The following is a 24208-nucleotide window of genomic DNA, read 5'->3' as shown; positions in this document are numbered from 1 at the left end:
TGTTCTCCATAATGTTCTAACGTATTATGGGTTTTGGAGTAAATAAGGATAAACCGTTTCTGCTGGCAGGAGGATAGGGAATAAGGGGGTCACAGTTTTAAGGTAACTGACAAAGGAACCTGAGAGACGGGAACTTTTTTTTAAGGCAGTTAAGTTACAATGATCTGAAATATACTGTCAGAGAAGAATGATGGAAGAAGACACAAAGGTAACATCCATAGGAAGTTGGGTAAATATTTGAAGGGGAAAAAATTGCATTGTGATAGGAAAAGAGCAGGGGTGTGGGACAGCTGTTTCAAAGAGCAGACACAAGCACAGATAGACCAAACAACCTCCTTGTGTGTGACATGCTTTGAGAACTCCTGCAGCAAACAGCATTATCTGAGAGAGGGCAAGGAAACCTTTCACCCAGGTTGTCAACAGTGCTCTGAAACTGTTGAGACCACCAAACTCTAAAGCAAGAAATTGATTCCTTCCAGACATTGAATGATTACAGCGTGTCATCAAGTTGATACATATACCCAGTTTTTAAAAAAAAATTATCTTTAATAAGATCAAACAGGAATAGTGCACATTATTTTGAATGAAAAAAACACAAATAGAGTACATCACTTGAAATGCCCCTACTTTATCTCAGTTTTATAACCTAAACAAAATACTTCTGAATCCTACATAAAAATAGATTACATATTAGACTTCATAACATCTAATGAACAATAAAAAAAACATGTAGCATTACCTTCAGGGAAGCCAGAATTGATAAGGATATCCTTCAGCTGAACCTTAGCTTCCCATGTCATCCGCAAAGTTGCCATATTTAACCTTTTATGATCACAAAACCGCATTTCTGCATCTTCTCCTCCCATTCTAGGAAAAAATGGAAATACAAATACAGAGATGATGAAGCTTACAAAATTGTACTATAAAGTACTATACAAAAACGTAAAGACAATTTGGCAGGGATTTGTTCTCATGCTCATCGCTGGAATAATACCTTGCATCATCCCAGGCCTGAAAAACAGAAAGCAGAGCCACATGGTCCGAAAATCTGGTTCCTGCAAAGTTCCTGTGCACATAACCAAGACGCTTGCCTTCATTAACAAAAGGCTCTGGAAAACAGGTAGCTGCAGATATGGTGCACACTGCATCCCCAACACTGTAACAGATAAAAAAATCTATAACATAGTCATCAAAAGCAATAGCTTTCCAATCCTATTTAGGACAAAGACATATGTAGAAATAAAATCATACAAATGTCAAGCTAGGAACAGTTGTGACTATTCAAACAAAACAAGCATTGCAACAACGTGTATTTGCATAGTGCCTTCAACAAAGTACCTCATGAGCATTATCAAACAAAGTTTGACAGCTAGTCACATAAGGAGATATTAGGTAGAAGAGGAAGGTTTTGAAGGAGAAAGGATGGGGAGGGAAATTCCAGAATCTGTGGTGTAGGCAGCTGTTGGCATCAGAGCAAGTGTGGAGCAATTAAAATCAGGGATGAACTGGAGGTACACAGCTATCACAGATGTTTGCAGGACTGGAGAAGAATAAAGAGATATGGAGGAATAAGGTCTTGCGGGAATTTGAAAACATGAGAATCTTTAAAATCAACCAATGTAGGTCAGCGAACACTGAGTTATGGAGGATAGAAGATGGGATATTCACAAATAGAAACCCCATAATGCAATAACAGGGATGACAGTGGTCTGAAATTTTGCAACAAGAAATCATCTAATTTTAGCCCTTTATGATGTATAGTGAATGCAAATGTTTTTAGACCACTTCAAATAGATTAAATTGTTAGACGTAAAACAGATGGAAATATGTGTTTTCCCTCTGATACCTTCTATTACCATCTAGACTGTGGATTAATGCACTTGTATAAGATCACCAAAGTGTCCTCAGCATTTCAGCATTCACTGCAACTGTGCCTATAATACAAGATGAAGTCTATGCTTTCCTCAACCTGATTTTGCACAAATTGACCAAGCAAGACGCTCATCCCATGTCTAATGTCCAACTTGCCCGCAGTCCGAAGTGTTTCAAATGCCACAATCCCACCTACCCTTGATAACCTTTGATTTTCTTGCTAACAAGAATCCACCTACCACCACCTTAAAAATATTCAATGACTTTGCCTCCACCACCTTCTGAGGCAGAAAGTTCCAAAGTCGCACAACCCTCAGGAGGAAGAATTTTTTCTCATCTCTGTCCTAAAAAGAACTCCTAATTTCAAAACAGTGCTCCTAAGCTCTGAGGCCCCAGCACAGACCTATGGGACTCTACTCGCCATTTCCTGCCAATCAGTAAAATATCCATTTATGTATACGTTGTTTTCTGTCAGCCAGCCAATCTTCTATCCATGCTAATATGTAACCACCTACACCATGATCTCCTTACGTGGCACCTTATCAAATGCCTTGAAATCCAAGTACAGTATATCTTTAGGCTCCCCTTTATCCACAATGCATGTTGCACCTTCAAATAACTCCAATAAATTGGTTAAACATGATTTCCCTTTCACCAAACAATACTGACTCCTCCCCATTACCTCAACTTTTCCCAAGTGCCCTCCTAAAACTTTGATGATCGATTCTAATACTCCCCCATGACAGATATCAAGCTAACTGTCCTATAATTTCATGTTTTCTGCCTTCCTCCCTTCTTGAATAGAAGGGTTATATTTGCTACTTTGGATCCACCAGACATACCGCGTAATAAATCCCAATCCCAATGTCCCGCTGCAACCCCCTTTGGCCAGTTGACAGAAGACAGGAAGAAGTGTGACCATCTGCATATCCTACTCTATTACACTGTTAAGTAGTGAGTGAGTGAGACTGAGGGAACTAAACATACAGCTTGTCCCTTTACTTTGCTGTACATTAATGTTTTGCTATTTCAAGCTATTTTGTTGACGTTTTTGAATTTACACAGGATTTATAATTGCAATTTTAGAATGTCAATATCTTAAAAATATATCAGAAATTAATTTAATTCTAGATTATAGGATGATTATATTTGAAGCAGACTGTGTGACATTATGTCTTTATATCAAATGTGCATCTGTATGAAACTTCCTTTGAATGTGGCTTAAACAATATATAAAAAATTCTGTGGGGATCATCAGACAACATGCAGATACACTTCAGATTTGAAATGTATGAGCCTCAGGTTAACCTAACAGTGAAATCCCATCACCTCAAAGTGCAACTTTAATTGTTTCTACTTTGCGACAGCAGGAAGGATATGCATGGAAACGTGACATGTCAAAAATATAACAGGTTTTGCAAGGGGTTGCTGATCTCCAGGTTCTAAAATTAACTTTTACTTTCAGAAATAATTAATTTGTTATACCAATAGGTAGGGATGCTGGAAGCCATTAGATCAGGAAGCAGGCTTACTGTCTCCGATCATTCTTATATTAACTAATCAATTTTCCTTGATGAGGAATAATGAAAGCAGCACAAGACCATTAACACAAAATCAACAGAAAAAAATCCCAGTTATTAATACTTTTCTATTGTTGACCGCACACTATTAGTTCATCCAATAACAGGTCAACAATTTTACATTTCTTCCATGTATCTTAGAGGATCTATGTAACAGATTGAGAACATTTAATGAAGCCTACGTCACTGTCTATATGTGATTTGCATTTTCTGTTCTAAATTCTAAGTCCTGAGGCCAGAAAAGAATGACAATATTACTCTATTGAATATGATCCTTTCCCAGTAATTCACACCATCATTCTCTGTGCATTGACTCACTGGAATATACAACCCATAATCATCATCTTGCCAAGGCGTGGTTCAATAGGAAGTCTGGCCAAGATACGGCCCAGGGGAGTCAGCTCATCATTTGCATCTAAAGCATCAAGTTCTGCGAAAGAGGAGAAACGAGAGAATTAGGATGATGTTGCGATCAATCAAATGGCACCATTCAATGTAGGAACTTTGGTGCTGCAACTACGGTGAGGGCTGATGAACTACACTGGAAAAACGCTCCACAATCTCTGAATTTAAACTATGAGAACATATTACTAAATGAGTTTTCACAGCTATCACTTTTCATACATTAGGTAAAGTTAAAAAGTGGCACAATCTTATCTAAAATTAAATATTAATGTACTGCAAGGTAAGGTGCCCTAGTCTCATAGAGATCATAGAAACCCTACAGTGCAGAAGGAGGCCATTCGGCCCATCGAGTCTGCACCGACCACAATCCCACCCAGGCCCTACCCCCACATATTTACCTGCTAATCCCTCTAACCTATGCATCCCAGGACTCTAAGGGGCAATTTTTAACCTGGCCAATCAACCTAACCCGCACATCTTTGGATCTTAGGGTCATTACAGTTTTAATAATTTTTTTTAAAAAACGAAGTAGCTTTATGACCATGTAACTAGGAGTCACCTCGCAAAGTGTGTTCTGCCTCAATAACTGCATCCAGCGGTGGGGGTTCAATAGCTTTAGCCAAAAATGGTCCAATTCCTCCTAGGCGAAGAAGTTTGATGCTCAGAGCAACTTCATGAAGAGGTGTGCGAAATATCTCCGGAGTCATGTGCGTTTCAAGTCTGAGAGTGAGCAAAGATTGGTTGATGATGAAAGAAGAACCTCTTGTTTCCTTGAACAATTTTAAAATTAACTCTGCAAATTTGAAACCTATTTCAATAAACTTGAACCTGACTACAAAGCTACAAAAGATGGAAGCTCAGTGACTTGCATTGCAAGGCAAACCACACAGGCACATGTCTGTTTGCATTGAAGTTGAAATTTAATTCATACCTCTCAAACCGTGCCCTGCTACAGAGATGGAAGCAGAATCCAGGACAGACACGTCCTGCTCTACCCCGTCGTTGTTCCAAATTGGTCTTTGAAGCCCACACTGTAGCATAGTTGGTCATGTTGTTGTGAGATGTAAATAGTTTCATTTTTTGCCTGAAAAGCAAGTTCAAATAAGACAAAAATTGGACAGTTATCAAGTAACTTTTAGAAGTGCAGTAAAGACATGATATAATCTTGATTACTTGAGGGATATGTATCAATGACAAAAACAGTGTGGTATGAACATGGTCAACACTAACAAATTGGCAGATACTGATCAGCTGCTTATATTCACATTCTGCAAGCAAATTAGTCAGTTATCTTGTGCTTTTTCCAAATACCAGCATTTTAAGTAACAATATATTTTAAAAACAATAGGTGGATCACAGCAATCAGTGCTGAATTATCATGTAATAATAAATCACTTGTACTATACTTTGGTCCAGTAAATTAGCATGCAGTTTCAGCACAAATCCACTGGATGGCAGTGCAGCAAGCTTTTCATTTCTGAAACACAACAGCCCAGATTTTGGTGCAAGAACAATGACAAGGCTCAGTTCTCATCATCTTTAAGGAGTACATCAGATAGCAACTTGGCAGCATCCACAAATGTGTTAAGCGTAGAAATCAGGACGATGCTATACGGTCTGCAAAACACCCGTACAAACTTAGCTATGCTGGTACCTCAACAAGAGACTTGGCATCAAAACACACAGTATGTGAAGTTGCAGTGCTTACCCACCTAACAAATGTTAAACACTCCAGACAATGGTAGTGTTTATCCATTCCAGTATAAATCATTTTTTAAACAGCCGTGTAAATTGTAATTACAGGCAATTATCTCTAGCACTGAAATTTTAAGAAGTGTGAAGTCTCAGTCCTTCGTTTTAATTATTGAAGATATTGTGGAGCCGTGTGTTAATGTTTGACATTAAACAAGCTGAATAGCAGAGGGATTAAAGAATTTATATAGCACTTTTAATGTCCTCAGAAAGCCCAAAGCATTTCACAGCCAATATATGACTTTTGAAATGTGTCAATTGTTTTGTGTGCAAATGTGGCAACCAAAGTTATCACAGCATGATCCCAGAAAGAATAATGTCCACAATAACTCATTTGTTAGTTTAGTTTGCTGCACCAGACAGGCAGAACATGCGTTATCGAATAGCCATTTGGTAATACAAAACTTGAATTTGCTGAAAAAGAGACAAGTTTCTGAAGCTTTTCATTTAACACTCCTCAGGACAAACGAAAAATGCCAAATTTCAAATGATCGCTAACAATTTAAACTACAGAAGGTAAGGGTGCCGATTGGTCAACAAGTCAACTCTGATTGGCCAAGACATTGCCATGGAAAAAGAAATGGGGAAAATTATAGACACTCCATGTACCCAAGTTATTCAATAAAAATGCACAAGTCTTGAATTAATTCCTTCTGTTTTCAGAGAACAGGTGACTGTTAATTTTTCTTCCAGCAAAAGTAAATGAGCCCATGTTATACGCTTGGCTGATGTGATAACCCCCACGAGGCCCATGGAGAATCACTGATTGGTCTCCCTGTGGGGCTTTTTGAGTACGAGTTCTCCTGATAACAGGCAGTAGCTGACCTAGCTGGAACTCATTACCTAAGTCTTTTATAAGTTAGGCCCAGGACTGAGCCTGCTGAACTGCAGTATCAAGCAAGGATTAGTGTGTGCACCATGGTTGTGGATTTATTAATGATAATAAATGATGTTCCTTTCAAGTTGGGTTTCCTGAGTTATTATAATTGATTATCTTAAATTGGTTGTTAACGCAGCTATTAGCTCACTCGGGATCGCACCTGCACTGATATTCATACATGATGATGCTCAATTGTATGGCAGGCAGAATGTCTTTTTGGGTTGACTGCAGCATCATTACACAGTAACATCATGTTGCTGTTATTCCACACTCTCCTCCTCAGCTTGGACATTATATAACTGCAACTTTTGAAATGCACGAGTTTATTTCACCATTAAGTGACTGATTGCTGGTGATTGTGAAGGCCAGATATGTGAACTATGAGCAACCTCCAACATTGTTAATGCTGGTAGTATGGCAACATCCTGGACCATGACATTCACCTTCCTGATGCTGATGGTCAAACCAAACTTGTTACAAGAATGAGAGTCTGTCCATTTGCTGCTGAGGTAGTTCCTCAATATAGAATGCTCATGTGGCATTGAGCAACTCTCTTCAGATGACCTGGGGCATATGCCAGCAAGAAAGAATATGCCAAAGTGTGTCAGCACCACACCACAAACCTGTTTGACCCCATTGCAGATCTCAAAGGAGTCCAATGTTGCCCTCGCATCACTGACCCTACCCATCTAGTTGCCATGGGAAGGGGAGATCACATTAAGCCAATTTTTTCCAGTAGCAAATAGACCACCTCTGCTCATATGGTTGAATGCTTTGGTGAGATTGATGAAGGTAATATACAGTGGTCTCCTTTGTTCACAGCATTTCTCTTGCAACTGTTGGAATGAGAAGATCACGTCAACTGTAGATCTCCCAGTTTCGATACCATATTGGAATTTGGGGTAGATGCATTCAGCCAGGATCTGCAGTCTGACTAGGTCAACGTAGGCAAATACTTTCCTCATGATATTCAGCAGGGAGATGCCTCAGCAGTTGTTCCAATCGTTGTGGTCATCTTTGTTCTTGTCTTACATACGTCGCTGTGTGCCAGAGTCCAGATCCTCAACGGTTTCCATTTAGCCTGCCAACCAAAGTTCAAAATACACCAAAATGGAAGTGACAGATTTTGTAGGTAGTTGCTCCTCCAATCACAGAATGTTTCTCTCCTGTGTTTTCTGCTGCTGGAGCTCCAAGCTCAAACACCCATTGCAGCAGATGGACTGTGGCAGGACAGTCAGGGGCTGCCCGACTAGGTTGACCAATAGACACCCAAGTCCCTCCCACTGGAGAAAGCCATAGCAGCTGTTCCCCATGCCCATTCATTTGGGGCTATTTTTAGCACAAACTCACAAAAGCAGAAGACTTTTTTTTTATACTTTTCCAATTCAATCAAATCAAATCCAATTCAGAGTCTCAACAAGTTGAGACATTTCAGATCCAGGCTGACAAGACAGGACGGGAGACCAAAACCACCCTGTCCCGGGCCTGATCTACATGAGTCAATTCAAACACACGAGACTCATCACATCGCCCTGTTGGACACACTTTCAACCAAAACCATAGAAACAGATTAACTGATCATTATCTCATTGTTGATTGTGGGAAATGACAGTATATACACTGGGTGCTGTATTCACCTCTTAATTAAGTTACTACACTTCAAAGATTGGCTGTGAAGCACTTTGGATCATCCTGAACACAATACACATACTGATGCCGGTTAACATGTACAAACCATAATTTCCTCAAAAATCAAAATACAAAGCTGCTCACTCACTTGCACGAATCAACGACATAAACCACGTCATTAATGGTAATACTCGTTTCTGCAATGTTTGTGGCCAAAATAACCTGGAGGTGGTAAAGCATATGGCATATATAATTAAAACAAAGTGCACTGCTCACAACTTCATTGCATTGTCCTAATCATAGAACAGTTCAACACTTCTCAGGATGTAAAAAATGTCATCTATTTTGTAGATCTCAAAAGCTGATCACTTAATACAGGCTGGACTTAAAATTGCATTATCGCAACTAGAAGACAAGTCTTTCAATCATCTCTCCCACCATTCCCAAAAAGAACTTAATCAAGGATTGTGTTGGGGCAGTAGGAGGCAGAGGTGCAGAAGTACTTTCCACATCTCAAACATGTGTATTTTTCCTGAATTTTAAGTGGCTAAGATCAACATCCAAGATGCATACCATCCTTCTTCAAATTTTAAAAGCTAGTTTGCTAAAACGTAATTCTTTGCCAATAGTAATTAAAAAAAAGATATTTGTGTGCCACATATTATTGCACCCAGGAAATGCCACTACCTCAATCTTAATCAATATTAAGAAAAAGACCACCACAACCAAACTGCCAGGGGGCTTTATGTTTCTCACCCCTACCATTGAAAAACTACAGCATCAAGCTTCACATTTTAGCACTGCACTCAAAATACTATTATACTACCAACTAGTTAAGAGTCGAGTAGCATTACTTGCATGTTAAATGCACATTTGGCTCAAAATAATCATTTATTATCTAACCTTTCTGACTCCTGATGGCACAGGATCAAACACTCTGCGTTGTTCTTCCCTTGGAATCTGCGAATGTAACGGCAAAATTCTGTATCTGTGGTTTCCTGTTAAGTAGAAGGTTTTAACATTTATTGTACCATAAACTGTACTGGCATTATAAAAGGAACTGGCTTATAAATTGCATCAGTAATATTGAAAACAAATCTGGTGATTCTAAGTCTTTTAAATTATGTTAAAGCTGTGTTAGCCTAAAAAAACAATTAGTTTAACAACATTAAAGGTGCATTCAATATCCGAGGACTAAAAGTCAAGCAATGGAAACTTACTTGGTTTACAGTTTCAATTTATTAAGCAGTCATTTCTTTCAAGTTATTCTATACCCAAGTTTTCTGCATAGACTTTAAACTTCCATAGTTCAATCATTATGATTTAACATGCCAAAATTCTCAACTATATTAGTAAGTTAATCAGAGTAGTCAGTACTGAAAGCACACCAGCTGCTGATACTGCAGAAGATTATTGAAGTGTTTTTTAAAAATCTGGGGTAATGCAGTTTTGTTATGTTAAGGTTGTCTCCTGGGGTTTTTAGAGTAGGGTTTGATTGACAAGAAAATCATGCAAAAAAAAGCAGGCAGTTGCTATTTGGTTTTGAACGGAGGAGCACCTTGTCTCTCTTTCTGGAAATTGAACTCTGGGGACCTACTAGAAAATAGGTATAACGCTCCAGAAGGCAAGAGATATTTTCTCCCTCACCTGCTCTGGAGTTCTGCTGTGTGAAAACAGGTTTTCCTGTGGAGGCTGCTGTCTGAGAGTCAGAAGACAGGTGTCTCTCTGTATCTGTCCAGAGGTGTTAACAGGCTGGAAGACTAGCAACTCACGTAAGCCTATGTGTGTTTGCTAACTGATTCTGAAGAGGAGTTTACATCTGTGATGAATATTGCTTAAATTGGAACTAATAGAGATAGCTAACAATTAAGATTTATACCTTGTTTTCAAGTATTTCAATTGATAAAAGTTATGCTAATTCTTTCTGTTATTTAAACTGTATTGTTAAATAAAGGTTGTTTTAATAAAAACTTCCTAGTGGGTCAATAGAATCACACCCGGAGTGAAACTCATTACGCTCACACTAATGCCAAAATCAAAAACAGTTGGGGGTCTCGGCTAACTTCATAATATACCTTGGAGTTTCTGCTCTGGTCCCTGATATGATTCAGATTTGGCAAATACAAGTGTCCTTTGTTCAGGCATTGAAAAATGTTTACCACTCCCAAATGGCTAAGTGAATTCACACAGTGAATAACTGAGCCATGGAGACCAGGAATGTCCTAGCCTTTGGCCACAGTTCCTCGAGTCATCTGATCCTGCATGGAATCCCTATGAAGATGCTAAAATTGGTTGCAATGCCCTTTGATTTAGGCAAGTGAAAATCACCCAGAGTTCCTGCTCCTAACCATTATCTATCTTGAAGAATGAGTACGCCTGCGCACCAGCACCCATATAGTTGTACAAAAGCATGAATTTGGGAATTGAGAAATAAGATGGCGGAATGTAGAAATAAATTTCAAGAAAAACAGAAGTAAAATATAAACAGTTTTGAAAAATGAGGCTTGCTAATAATTGGGAAAATAGCAGAAGCAATCTTGTCCTTAAGCCTTTCTCATATTCTTCTTTGTGAATCAGTGGTCGAAGCTTGGAAGCAAATCTTAAGTCTTTTGCATGATCCATTAAAGGGAAACAAAAGTTTAAGTCAACAACTCCTTCCTCCCACTTAGCAAATTGACAAACCAAGAAGTAATAGCATGAAAAGACTATTAAATCCATGGGTCACAATAAGCAATCATTTCAAGATGTCAACATACATACTTGAAAAAAAAGTACAATAAAATAAGACAAACACATACCAAAATACGGGTTTGTTTCCAGATGTCTTTGCATTGCGAAAATCAAGTTCCAGCCTGGTAAGAAAACAAGAACTGCCCCATCTACATCCAGTGTTTCAATGTACTTGAGTAAAGCTTCTATCAGTTCAAAAGGGGTCTCTTTTTCACTCATTTGAGCCATAGCACGTTTGGTTTCTGGCCCATAGTCATCACCACAGATATTGTTACAGTTCACCTAGTAAGGTAGAGATTCTTCATTAAATTCAAAAAACTCGACTGCAACATCAACGAACTGACATTATTTCGAACCCAACCAATATCCATTTTATTTATTTATTGGTGTCACAAATAGGCTTACATTAACATTGCAATGAAGTTACTGTGAAAATGCCCTAATCGTCACACTTGGCACCTGTTTGGGTACACTGAGGGAGAATTTAGCATGGCAAATGCACCTAACCAGCACACCTTTCAGACAGTGGGAGGAAACCGGATCACCCAGAGGAAACCCACACAGGTACGGGGAGAATATGCAGACTCCGCACAGACAGTGACCCAAGTCGGGAATTGAGTCTGGGTCCTTGGCGCCATGAGGCAGCAGTGCTAACTAATGTGCCACCCTGTCGCCCAGAGATCCGAACTGATAACTGCAACTCCAAGAAAAGCATAAATTGTTCTATTTCTTTGCATAATTACCATTAAATATATTTTTTCTCATTTGATTACATTTTTCAACTTCAAATTTAGATCTTTAGGCAATAAAAAATTCAAACCTCCAGTGCAATGTCTCAAATAAAATTCTGGATTGAAAGATGTAGAAGAGTTTGCATGAATTTCAGGTTTGTCAGACTGAATAAAGCGTACAGGATTCAAAGTATCAAGAATAATTGCACATTGCTAATAGAAAGTTTAATAACGATGTCTATTGCATTTTGTTACTGCACATTAAAAAAAAATCTAGTGCAGTTGTCAGTTGGAGATGAGACAAGCAAATGTGACTCTGGATATAATGTACACTAAAACTTCTTCCACTAAAACTGCAAGGTGGATTCCACGAAGGCTTCGTTTGTCCAGTGATTAACTGAGATATGCAGACAGAAGTTCCTATGTTTGTTCACTGATCTATGCTGTTACCTGATCATTACTGGGACAGCAGTAGATGTACTACATCTGCTCAGTACAATGGGTGCTCTCTGGAGGATCAGTGTGACAGCCAAGCTGGTGTGTGGAGAGGAAATACAGAGCTCTCCCACTCGAGCAGTAATAGTAATTTAAGTATGCTATAAAAGCACAAGTTAAGGAAATTATAACAGTTAAAAGATCCCCAATCAGAATTCAGATCTTTTTATACCTCCTCATCATCTCCACCACCATCCTCATCTTTATCTTTCTTCTTCTTGTCTCTTGGAGGAGGAACAAATCGAGTCATCTGTACGCAATCTTCTAAGAAATATTCTGAAATAATCAGCAACGGTATTTAAAGCATGAAAATCATCAAGGCAGTTAGTAACATGAATTTGAAATCTGAAAAGGCAGGACACTGTTTAACAATGGTGAAAATCTACAGCAATTGCCATTGGTTTATGCTGCCTGACGTAAAATCCAGAAATTTCTTGAAAATTTTCCAAAGTTCTGGGGATCGTACTCCATAATTTGATCAAAGATTCATATTATTTTCTATAACTCTTGCATACAGCATTAAAACAAATACGACAGTAAAATTTGAAAACGATTTGGTAGTCATTTTTTTTAAAAAAGCAGCTATTTCATAAAACACTTTCAGCACTGAAGCACCCCTGTTGCTACACTAAACCTCTATTTCTCGAGAATGTCTAGTTTTTACAGTATACCAAAGTGCGATTTTTAACAACTTATTTTGATTAGACTTGTATGTTGAAGCATCAAAATGACAATGACAGTAATAGATCAGTTATTCTTGCTAACCACCCACTCTCCCATCTTGAAAAACAGTCCAACCTTGATAACCTCAAATTAGCTTGGTGAATGATGCTGCCTAAAACCTACTTGATATTCCAATAAAATTCTTCAGTGATTAAATTTACCCAAACAACTAATCAAAAAGTGATACAAATATGTATAATTTAAATTATACATAACCTCAAGTTACAAAATAAGTAACTGTACAGTAAGTATAATCCTTAATTTGCAGCTTGTGTGTAATGCATTACACCAGTTTTTACGCACCTTGAACAGGAAATGTTCTTCCAAATACTTCAATTATTGGACAGTTAAAGTAATATTCTCTGAACATGGTGGTGTCAATAGTGGCAGACATGAGAAGAACACGGATATCAGGATAAGCTTGAACAACATCCCGCAAAACCACAAGGAGAAAATCAGTCTGAAAGAGATTTAAGAAGTTTGAGTTCCATGAAAGTAGTTCACTACATAGGAGTTCACATTTGGAAAAAAGCAATGGCTATCTTAGATCATGGCATATAAGTCAACCTTTGCAGCCTCTAAATATCTTTCCGAATTATACGCAGAGTATAAAATGTTAGCTGCTGGTGTGGGTGATCCTCATTTTGAAATGTGAAGAGAAATAACAGCAGTAATTCATAACAAATTAATGTGGCATAGTTTATTGAATTAATTAATTTTACAAAGATACCTATAACCTCAGTCAAAGAAAAGGATTGCTCCAGAGAGACAGCAGGGACTCAGTGGGCCAAATTGCCTCCTACTGTGCTAAAGGACAGTGACCTTTTTGTCCCCTTTTTAAAAATCTACCATATCTAAGTAAATTTGCCGCCTTTTCACTTTGTCAAAGGTGCCTTGTGTTAAATAACCAAACATCTACACTAACAATGGTCAATGAAAAGTGGTGAATAACTGAATGTCTGCAAATTTTGATCATTCACATAACATGCATCTTAAAGCTAACAGACTTAATTGCATTCCATCTTACTCTCATCCCAACTAATACTACACAATTTCTGACATAGTGCTATCAGTCTCTGCAAATCTTTTGTGCAGCTTGCTTTATCTTTCCAATGTTTCATTTTGGTTTCCATCGCTCTAGTTTAAACCCTCCCCAGTAGCACTAGCAAACATATTCTACAGCAATATTCTAAGTCAAATAATGAAACTAAGACCAGGAAGGTTGATGAGGGCAGGGCGGTGGATGCAGTCTATATGGACTTCAGTAAGGCCTTTGATAAAGTTCCACAAAAGCTGCTCTGGAAGGTTAGATCATATAGAATCCAGGGAGAACTGGCAAATTGGACATACAATTGGCCTGATGGTAGGAAGCAGAGCGTAACAGTGGAAGGATGCTTGTCAGACTGGAGGCCTGTGACTAGTGGTGTGCCTCAGGGGTCAGTGCTGGGCCCATTGCTGTTTATTATCTATATCAACAATTTATATGAGAATGTACAAGGCATGGTCAGTAAGTTTGCAGATGACACTAAAATAGGTGGTATTGTAGACAGTGAGGAAGCTCATCAAAAATTGCAGCAGGATCTTGATCAGCTGGGGAAGTGGGCCGAGAAATGGCAAATGGAGTTCAATACAGATAAGTGTGAGGTGTTGCATTTTGAAAAGTCAAATCAAGGTAGGACTTTCACAGTGAATGGTAGGACCCTAGGAAGTACCGTGAACAAAGGGTCTTTGGAGTTCAGGTGCACGGTTCTCCAAAGGTGGAGTCACAGTGAAGAAGGCTTTTGGCATGCTGGCCTTCATCAGTCAGGGCATTGAGTATAGAAGTTGGGTAGTTATGTTGCAGTCGTACAGGACGTTGGTGCGGCTGCACTTGGAGTGTTGTGTTCAGTTTTGGACGTCTTGCTATAGGAAAAATGTTATTAAACTGGAGAGTGCAGAAGAGATTTACAAGGATATTGTTAGGACTCAAGGGACTGAGTTATAGGGAGAGATTAGACAGGCTAGGACTTTTTTCTTTGGAGTGTAGGAGACTGAGGAGTGATCTTATAAAGGTGTATAAGATCATGAGAGGCATAGATAGGGTGAACGCACTCAGTCTTTTCCCAGGGTTGGGGAATTGAGAACTAGAGGACATAGGTTTTAAATTAAGAGGGGAAAGAATTAATGGGAACCTGAGGAGCAACTTTTTCACACAGAGGGTGGTACGTATGTGGAATGAGCTGCCAGAGGAGTGGTTGAGGCAGGGACATCGACAGCATTTAAAATGCTTTTGGATACATGGATAGGAAAGGTTTAGAGGGATATGGGCCAAATGCAGGCAAGTGGGGATAGCTTAGATGGGCATTTTGGTTGGCATGGACCAGTTTGGGCCAAAGGGCCTGTTTCCGTGCCATACATTCTATGATTCTAAGAATAATGCTGACATGAATTGAATGTTTTGTTCTGGATATGGGGATAATTTATACCAAACAATACAGGACAGGTATTAGCATACAAAACAAAGCAGTGTCTCATGCGTGGCCTTGCTCAGCTAAGATTCTGGCTGATAATCTGGAAAAATAGTTGAAACACTGCTGCACCGTTAACTTCTGGGACTTGCTGTAGTTCACAAAAATTTGTAAAGATTTTACACAGGATGAGACCTTGACAAAGTAAATATGATGTGGAGATGCCGGCGTTGGACTGGGGTAAACACAGTAAGAAGTTTAACAACACCAGGTTAAAGTCCAACAGGTTTATTTGGTAGCAAAAGCCACACAAGCTTTCGAAGCTCTAAGCCCCTTCTTCAGGTGAGTGGGAATTCTGTTCACAAACAGAGCTTATAAAGACACAGACTCAATTTACATGAATAATGGTTGGAATGCGAATACTTAAAACTAATCAAGTCTTTAAGAAACAAAACAATGGGAGTGGAGAGAGCATCAAGACAGGCTAAAAAGATGTGTATTGTCTCCAGACAAGACAGCCAGTGAAACTCTGCAGGTATCAGCCAAATTCATCAGCCGCACTCACAAGACAGCCCCGAACATCACCCAAGCACAACGTAACGCCATCCACGCTCTCAAGACCAACCGCAACATTGTCATCAAACCAGCAGACAAAGGAGGGGCCATCATCATACTGAACAGAACGGATTACTGCAAAGAAGTGTACCGACAACTCAACAACGAGGAACACTACAGACAGTTACCTGCAGATCCAACCAAAGAACACACCCGTCAACTCAACACTCTGATCAAGACCTTTGATCCGGACCTTCAGAACACCCTCCGTGCTCTCATCCCACGTACTCCCCGCGTAGGAGATCTCTACTGCCTCCCGAAGATACACAAGGCAAACACACCCGGCCGTCCCATCGTATCGGGCAATGGGACCCTGTGCGAGAACCTCTCCGGCTATGTCGAGGGCATCCTGAAACCCATTGTACAAAGAACCCCCAGCTTTTGTCGCGACACGACGGACTTCCTACAGAAACTCGGCACACATGGAGCAGTTGAACCAGGAGCGCTCCTCGTCACAATGGATGTCTCGGCACTCTACACCAGCATCCCCCATGACGATGGCATTGCTGCAACGGCCTCAGTGCTCAGCGCCAACAACTGCCAGTTTCCAGATGCAATTTTACATCTCATCCCCTTCATCCTGGACCACAATATCTTCACCTTCAACAACCAGTTCTTCATCCAGACACACGGAACAGCCATGGGGACCAAATTTGCACCTCAATATGCCAACATCTTCATGCACAGGTTCGAACAAGACTTCTTCACCGCACGGGACCTTCAACCGATGCTACACACTAGATACATCGATGACATTTTCTTCCTTTGGACTCATGGTGAACAATCACTGAAACAACTCTATGATGACATCGACAAGTTCCATCCCACCATCAGGCTCACCATAGACTACTCTCCGGAATCGGTTGCATTCTTGGACACGCGCATCTCCATTAAGGACGGTCACCTCAGCACCTCACTGTACCGCAAGCCCACGGATAACCTCACGATGCTCCACTTCTCCAGCTTCCACCCTAAACACGTTAAAGAAGCCATCCCCTATGGACAAGCCCTCCATATACACAGGATCTGCTCGGATGAGGAGGATCGCAACAGACACCTCCAGACGCTGAAAGATGCCCTCATAAGAACAGGATATGGCGCTAGACTCATTGATCAACAGTTCCAACGCGCCACAGCGAAAAACCGCATCGACCTCCTCAGAAGACAAACACGGGACACAGTGGACAGAGTACCCTTCGTTGTCCAGTACTTCCCCGGAGCGGAGAAGCTACGGCATCTCCTCCGGAGCCTTCAACATGTCATTGATGAAGACGAACATCTCGCCAAGGCCATCCCCACACCCCCACTTCTTGCCTTCAAACAACCGCACAACCTCAAACAGACCATTGTCCGCAGCAAACTACCCAGCCTTCAGGAGAACAGTGACCAAGACACCACACAACCCTGCCACAGCAACCTCTGCAAGACGTGCCGGATCATCGACACAGATGCCATCATCTCACGTGAGAACACCATCGACCAGGTACACGGTACATACTCTTGCAACTCGGCCAAAGTTGTCTACCTGATACGCTGCAAGAAAGGATGTCCCGAGGCATGGTACATTGGGGAAACTATGCAGACGCTGCGACAACGGATGAATGAACACCGCTCGACAATCACCAGGCAAGACTGTTCTCTTCCTGTTGGGGAGCACTTCAGCGGTCACGGGCATTCGGCCTCTGATATTCGGGTAAGCGTTCTCCAAGGCGGCCTTCGCGACACACGACAGCGCAGAGTCGCTGAGCAGAAACTGATAGCCAAGTTCCGCACACACGAGGATGGCCTCAACCGGGATATTGGGTTCATGTCACACTATTTGTAACTCCCACAGTTGCGTGGACCTGCAGAGTTTCACTGGCTGTCTTGTCTGGAGACAATACACATCTTTTTAGCCTGTCTTGATGCTCTCTCCACTCCCATTGTTTTGTTTCTTAAAGACTTGATTAGTTGTAAGTATTCGCATTCCAACCATTATTCATGTAAATTGAGTCTGTGTCTTTATAAGCTGTTTGTGAACAGAATTCCCACTCACCTGAAGAAGGGGCTTAGAGCTTCGAAAGCTTGTGTGGCTTTTGCTACCAAATAAACCTGTTGGACTTTAACCTGGTGTTGTTAAACTTCTTACAAAGTAAATATGTGCAGGAAGTTGCAAAAACCCGGGCCTTCTGAATCGGAATCTGTAGTCAACACAAAATGCTGTTTTTGCCAATTCTGTAAAATGATGGAAAAACAAATGGACTTGATGCTGCAGAGGCATACTTTCCTGGCTGGGGATGGTGCCTACAGCACATAGAATGCAAGACAACTGACAGAGAAAAGAAATCCCTGGCTCCATCAAAAAAATTGAAATGACAGAAAAAAAACATTAACGTGGAAGACAGACATATTGGATGTCTCATTGGAAGCAAAGAATGTGCAAATACTCACATTAATGTCCCTCTCATGGATTTCATCCACTATTACATGGCTTATACCACGAAGGCCAGCTTCTAATTTCCTTAGCAGTACACCTAAGATAACAACAATCATCAATTTCATTCAGTACAAAGAAATTTATTTGACATCTATGTCAAACTTTCAGGTAGATTGCATCAGGTCACTCCTGGTCTACTAAAAGATGAGATATCGTTTTTGCAACCTGCACAGGCTCTGCTGAGAATTTCCATAACATATCTACAGGCAGCTTTCTCTGTACTCACACTAGCCTTCTATTAATTTTCAAAATCCTACCACAGAATCAGAGAATGGAGAGAGCATACAACCTGTTGTGTCTGGAAGAGCAATTCACCCAATCCCACTCTCCACATAATCCTGAATTTTTTTCCTCTTCAAATATTGATCCACTTATATTTTGAAAGCCATCATTGAATTTACCTCCACCATACACTCAGGAAAATGCATTTGAGATCCTAACCACTTGTTGTTATGTTCAAATTTCCTCATTTTTGTTCCAGGCGATAAAACACTCCACTTTTAAAAGCAAAATACTCTGAACTGGTTTCTGAAGTAGGTCAAATGGGAAATAAAAGCAGAAAATACTGGATTAACTCAGTAGGTCTGGCAGCATCCATGGAGAGAGAAACACAGTTAACATTTTGAGTCCATTTGACCCTTCTATAGAGCTGAAAAGTGATAACAATGTGATTAAATGTGATTAATTATGTACTGGGGGAGGGGGGTGGGTCAGAATGGAAAGTCAATGATAGATTGGAGCTAAAGATAGATTGCTAATGATGTTATAGACATGAAACAAAGAGACTGTTAATGGTGCCATTGGGGACGGAAAAGTGACAATAGTGACAAAGGTAGGATAGCAGAATGTGTTAATAGGAAAACAAAGGTCAGTTCAGTGCTCAGTGGGGGCAAAGCTGAACAACAAGGAATAGTGGCCATGTGGGGAGGGGTGAGTCACATTGGAGCAAGCCAGGGAAACTGAATACAAATGGGAGGGAGGGAGTTCACAGCCTTAAGTTGTTGAACTCAAATGTTTAGTTCAATGGGCTGTAACACGCCCATTTGGAAGATGAGGTGTTGCTCTATCAGCTTGCATTGGGCTTCACTGGAGCAGTGCACCAGGCTGAGGACTAACAGTGGGCACATGGGCAGTCACCCCATGTGGATTCCAACTGAAGTTCCATCCTTCATGATTTGAATCCACCTAGGATTACAGTTATCTCCATGACATACAATGCTCCTCAGACTGTATTCTCGCCACATTCGGAGATCCACACAGTGCCATGTGCCGCCAGCAGCACCCACTCACTTCCTCAAAGTCATACTTTTTATCACCAGCTTCATTTCATTCTTCACGTCATCCAACACTAACAAAAAGCTCTCTTTCTTTTAGGTGTTAAAGAATGCAAGCTCCAGCAACTTACGGATACCAATGTCGATCCAACACCCTCCACATTTTCTCGTCCTTCTGACCCCATCCTTCTTCCAATCTCAGTCCTTGCCGTGTATTCACTATGACCTCTGACCTTCTCCTCTCTGATGCCAAACGTTCCGTACTCAGCAAAGGACTCCACTTCATCTCTTTACACCCTCACCTGATGAACTGCAGGTTGGCACTATGCTGAACTCTTCTTGTTGCCTTCGTTTCCGTGCTCACTTCTTTGGGCGTGAGAACGTACCTCATTCAACTGACTTTTTCACCAGCCTCCAATCTTCTCCCTCTAGCCTCCAACCAGCCTTTGATCTTTTCATTGAGAACTGGCGGAGCAGCCTTGACTGGCTCAATTGCTCTTACCCATGACAACCTGACTCCTTCTGAACTTGCTACACTCCATTTTCTCAAGTTAAATCCTGAGTGGGTTATCAAACCTGCCGTCAAGGGTACTGGTGTTGCTTGTATTGTCTGGCAGACTGACCTTTACCATGCAGAGGCTGAGCCAACTCTGACATTTCCTCCTACCTCCCATTGGACCATGGCCCCACCACTGAACATGAAGCCATTGTTTTCAGGACTGTCACTGACCTCAACACCTCTGGAAATCTTCCCTCCACAGCTGTCAACCTCATAGTCCCCCAACTCTACACAGTTCACTCCTTGGTTCTCAAAGGCCACAAATAGGGATGCCCAGGAAGGCCCTTCGTATCAGCCTGTTTCTGCCCACTTCTTTTCTTCCTATCTTGACTCAATTTTCATTGTCCTTGTCCAGTCTGTTCCCTTCTACATTTGTGATTCCACTGATGCCCTACGTCACATCAACAGTTTCCACCTCCTGCCCCAATCACCGCCACTTCACAATGGCCTTCCAATTTTTCTACACCTCCACCCCACACCAGGAGGTTCCAAGGGCTTTCCATTTCTTCCTCAAGCAGTGATCCGAACAATCCCCATCCACCATTATACTCTTCTCTGCCTAGGTGAAATCGTTCTCTCACTTAACAACTAACCCTTTAACTTATTTCACTTCCTGCAAATGCAAAGTGTGGCAATGGGTGCCCGCATGGGCATTGTCTTTTGACTGTCTTTTCATGGAGGATGTGAAACATCCCTTGTTCCAGTCTTACTCCGGTCCTTTCCCACAACTCTTTCTCCATTACATCGATGACTATAAATCGGTGCCACTTCATGCTTTCATCTAGACCTGGAAAAAACAATTGAATTTGCTTCTAATTTTCCACCCCTCTCAAGCCTTCACATGATCTATCTCCGCCACGTCCCTTTCTTGACCCCTCTCTGTCTCCATTTCTGGTGATAGACTGACCATCAATATTTCATTACAAACCTATCGACTCCCACAGCTACCTCGACAACAGCTCCTCACACCCCATTCCCTGTAAGGACTCCATCCCAATCTCCCAGTTTCTCTTTCTCCACTGCATTTGTTCGGATGATGCCACCTTCGAAAACAGTGCTTCGGTCTTGTTTGCCTTTTTTCTCAACCGAGGTTTTCTCCCACCAATGTGTTCAACTCATCTCCCACACTTCTGTCCTCACCGCTTCCCCTCCCCACCCCCAGAACCATGAGAGTTCCTCTTGCTCTCACTTTCACTCTCACTTTCCACCCCACCACCGTTACACTCAAAGGATCATCCTGCATGATGTCATCACTAAACACATCTTCCCCCATTATCAGCATTCCACAGGGACCACTCCCTCCTTGACACGTGTCCACTCCTCCATCGCCCCCAACCCTTCATCCCTTTCCCATGCCATCGCAGAAAGTGCAACATTTGCTCCTTTACCTCCTTCCTTCTCACTGTCCTAGGGCTTAAACACTCCTTTCAGGTTAAAGCAGCATTTCACTTGCATCTCCTTCAACTGGGTCTGCTGTATTTGCTGCTCGCTATGCAGTCTTCACTACGTTGCGGAGACTAAATGGAGACTGGGTGACTGCTTTGCAGAACATCTTCACTTTGTCCGCAAGCACGACCCCAACCTTCCAGTCACTTACAATTTCAACTTAGCACCTTGTCCTCATGCCCAAGTCTGTCCTTGCTGTAATGCTGCAGTGAAGCCCAACGTAAACTGGAAAAACACCAGCTCATCCTCCAGTTAGGCATGTTACAGTCCTCTGGACTCAACAAGGAGTTCAACAATTTTGACCGTGTACTTTCCCCTCCATCATGACTCCCCCAGACCTGTTTTCTGTCTTCAGTTTCCCTGGCTTGTCTCGACACTACCCACCCCTCCCCCACATGGCCACTGTCCTTTGTTCAGTTTTGCCCCCCTGAGCACTGAACTGTTTTCCTATTAACACATTTGGCTAAATTCTCCCTCAGTGGAACCGAACAGGCGCTGGAGTGTGGCAAATAGGGAATTTTCATAGTAACTTCATTGCAGTGTGAATGTAAGCCTATTTATGTCACTAATAAACTCTTCTGTTATCCTACCTTTGCCACAATTAGCACTCTTCAGTCCCTAATGGCACAATTAACAGCCCCCTGTCTCATGCCCATATAATCTCTACCATTCTGTCACTGACTTTCTATTCTGCCCCACCCCCCTCACCCACCATATAATTAATCATACTTCTATTACTGTCGAAGGGTCAATGGACTTGAAATGTTAACTGTTGCTCTGTCTACAGATGCTGCCAGGCCTCCTGAGTTAATCCAGCATTTTCTGTGTTTATTTCAGATTTCCAGCATCCACAGTATTTTGCTTTAATCCGAAGTCAAATGGGAAGCTTGCTGGCAGCAAAATAAAAATACACATTACATTAACTGAACTATAACACATTTTGGTCAATTAATAAACTAATCGTCAATAATAGTTTTTCCTACCCACTCAATCCTAATCCAAAAATTCCCTATTCCAACTGCTCATGTTTCTAGTTTTTTTCCTTATGATGATGATGATGATGAACTGGTTTCCGATCCACAGACTAGAAATTGGTGCCACCCAGTTCTCCCAGAACATTTGCTTCTTATCATACTACTATGTAATAAGTAATTGAATAGATATGTGAAAGCAATTCATAAACAGAGATTGTTACGACAGGGAACAAACAGTAAGGGTGCATTGATTGACAAGTATTTCAAGAGACAAATATTCCGCATTGTGCATTTAAATCATGGATTTCCATGGGGCAATTTCCATCTCGCAAAACACAAGAAATTCAGTTCCTTTCAGATATAATGTACGACCTGCTGCTTTGTTCTACTTAATATTGGAGACTGCAGAGACTTATCCTTATGTCGATGTAGCCATTTTTGAGGCAATGGCACCAAGATTTGTTCACTTGAGCAGCTTAAAATCTATGAAAATTAATTTTATACGTGGCCTACAGGTCTCTATGGTACAAAGCAAAGTAACCCACAAAGGGAAAAGGCCTGGACATTATCGGATGGGTGGTTAAGTGAGATGGAGTATCTTGGGCTACAAGAAGAAATAGACGAAATGGTCAAAGGAGCAAATAAGTGGCAGGTGGAATCTAACCCTGAAAAGGGTGTGGTGATACACTTTGGAAGGAGTAATTTGACAAGAAAGTATTCAATGAATGGTAGGACACTAAGAAGTTCTGTGGAACAAAGGGACCTTGGCGTATTTGTCCACAGGTCTCTGAAAGTGGAAGGGCATGTTGGGAGGTTGGTGAAAAAAGCATATGGGACACCTGCCTTTATCAATTGAGGCACAGATTACAAAAGCAGGGAAACCATGTTGGAATTGCATAGGACTTTGGTGAGGCCACAGCTAGAGTACTGTGTGCAGTTCTAGTCGCCACATTATCGGAAGGATGTGATTGCAGTGGAGGGGATACAGAGGAGATTCACCAGGATGCTGCCTGGGATGGAACATTTAGGTTAAGAGAGGTTGAATAGGCTTAGGTTGTTTTCATTAGAGCAGAGAAGACTGAGGGGTGACCTGATTGAGGTTCACAAAATTATGAGAGACATGGACAGAGTGGATAAAGAGCAGCTATTAGTGCTGTGTTGAAGGGTCAGTCACAAGGGGACATAGATTCAAGGTGAGGGGCAGGAGGTCTAGGGGGGATGTGAGGAAAAACTTTTTTACCCAGAGGGTGGTGACAGTCTGACATGTGCTGCCTGGGAGGATGGTAGACACGAGTTGCCTCACATCCTTTAAAAAGTATCTGGATGAGCACTTGGCACACCCCAACACTCAGGGCTCTGGGCCAAGTGCTGGCAGATGGGATTAGGTGTTTCTGATGCGTCGGTGTGGACTCGATGGGCCAAAGGGTCTCTTCTGCGCTGAATGATTCTATGATTGTTGCTCAGGAACCCCTTCAGTCAGATTAACATTTAATTTCAATGGGATTTTTAAAAAGTATAACTGCATTCTAATTTGCCCCAGGTACCAACATCCTTTACTTAGATGAGGACGTCTCAACAGCTCTTCCCTCAAAACCGAAACAAAATTTTAAAATTTGCTTG

The 24208-nt window shown here is 41.2% G+C and overlaps 1 protein-coding gene across 2 annotated transcripts in view; it reads right to left on the bottom strand.

Annotated features, from left to right (window-relative positions):
* The window catches only part of dhx9 (DEAH (Asp-Glu-Ala-His) box helicase 9), a 72318-nt gene that overhangs the window by 8778 nt on the left and 39332 nt on the right, over positions 1-24208 (bottom strand). For both annotated transcript variants that reach the window (XM_078218323.1, XM_078218325.1), the window contains 11 exons: positions 18290-18372; positions 13101-13257; positions 12247-12350; positions 10917-11130; positions 9022-9116; positions 8267-8340; positions 4789-4941; positions 4417-4577; positions 3771-3882; positions 995-1156; positions 740-867 (listed from right to left, as the gene is read on the bottom strand). In XM_078218323.1, coding sequence (XP_078074449.1) covers positions 740-867; positions 995-1156; positions 3771-3882; positions 4417-4577; positions 4789-4941; positions 8267-8340; positions 9022-9116; positions 10917-11130; positions 12247-12350; positions 13101-13257; positions 18290-18372 — 1443 coding nt within the window. The remainder of the gene's footprint in view (positions 1-739; positions 868-994; positions 1157-3770; positions 3883-4416; positions 4578-4788; positions 4942-8266; positions 8341-9021; positions 9117-10916; positions 11131-12246; positions 12351-13100; positions 13258-18289; positions 18373-24208) is intronic.

The sequence above is a fragment of the Mustelus asterias genome, chromosome 8 (assembly GCF_964213995.1).
Source record: "Mustelus asterias chromosome 8, sMusAst1.hap1.1, whole genome shotgun sequence".
Taxonomy (NCBI): Eukaryota; Metazoa; Chordata; class Chondrichthyes; order Carcharhiniformes; family Triakidae; genus Mustelus; species Mustelus asterias.
This window is presented reverse-complemented; position numbering and strand designations above follow the sequence as displayed.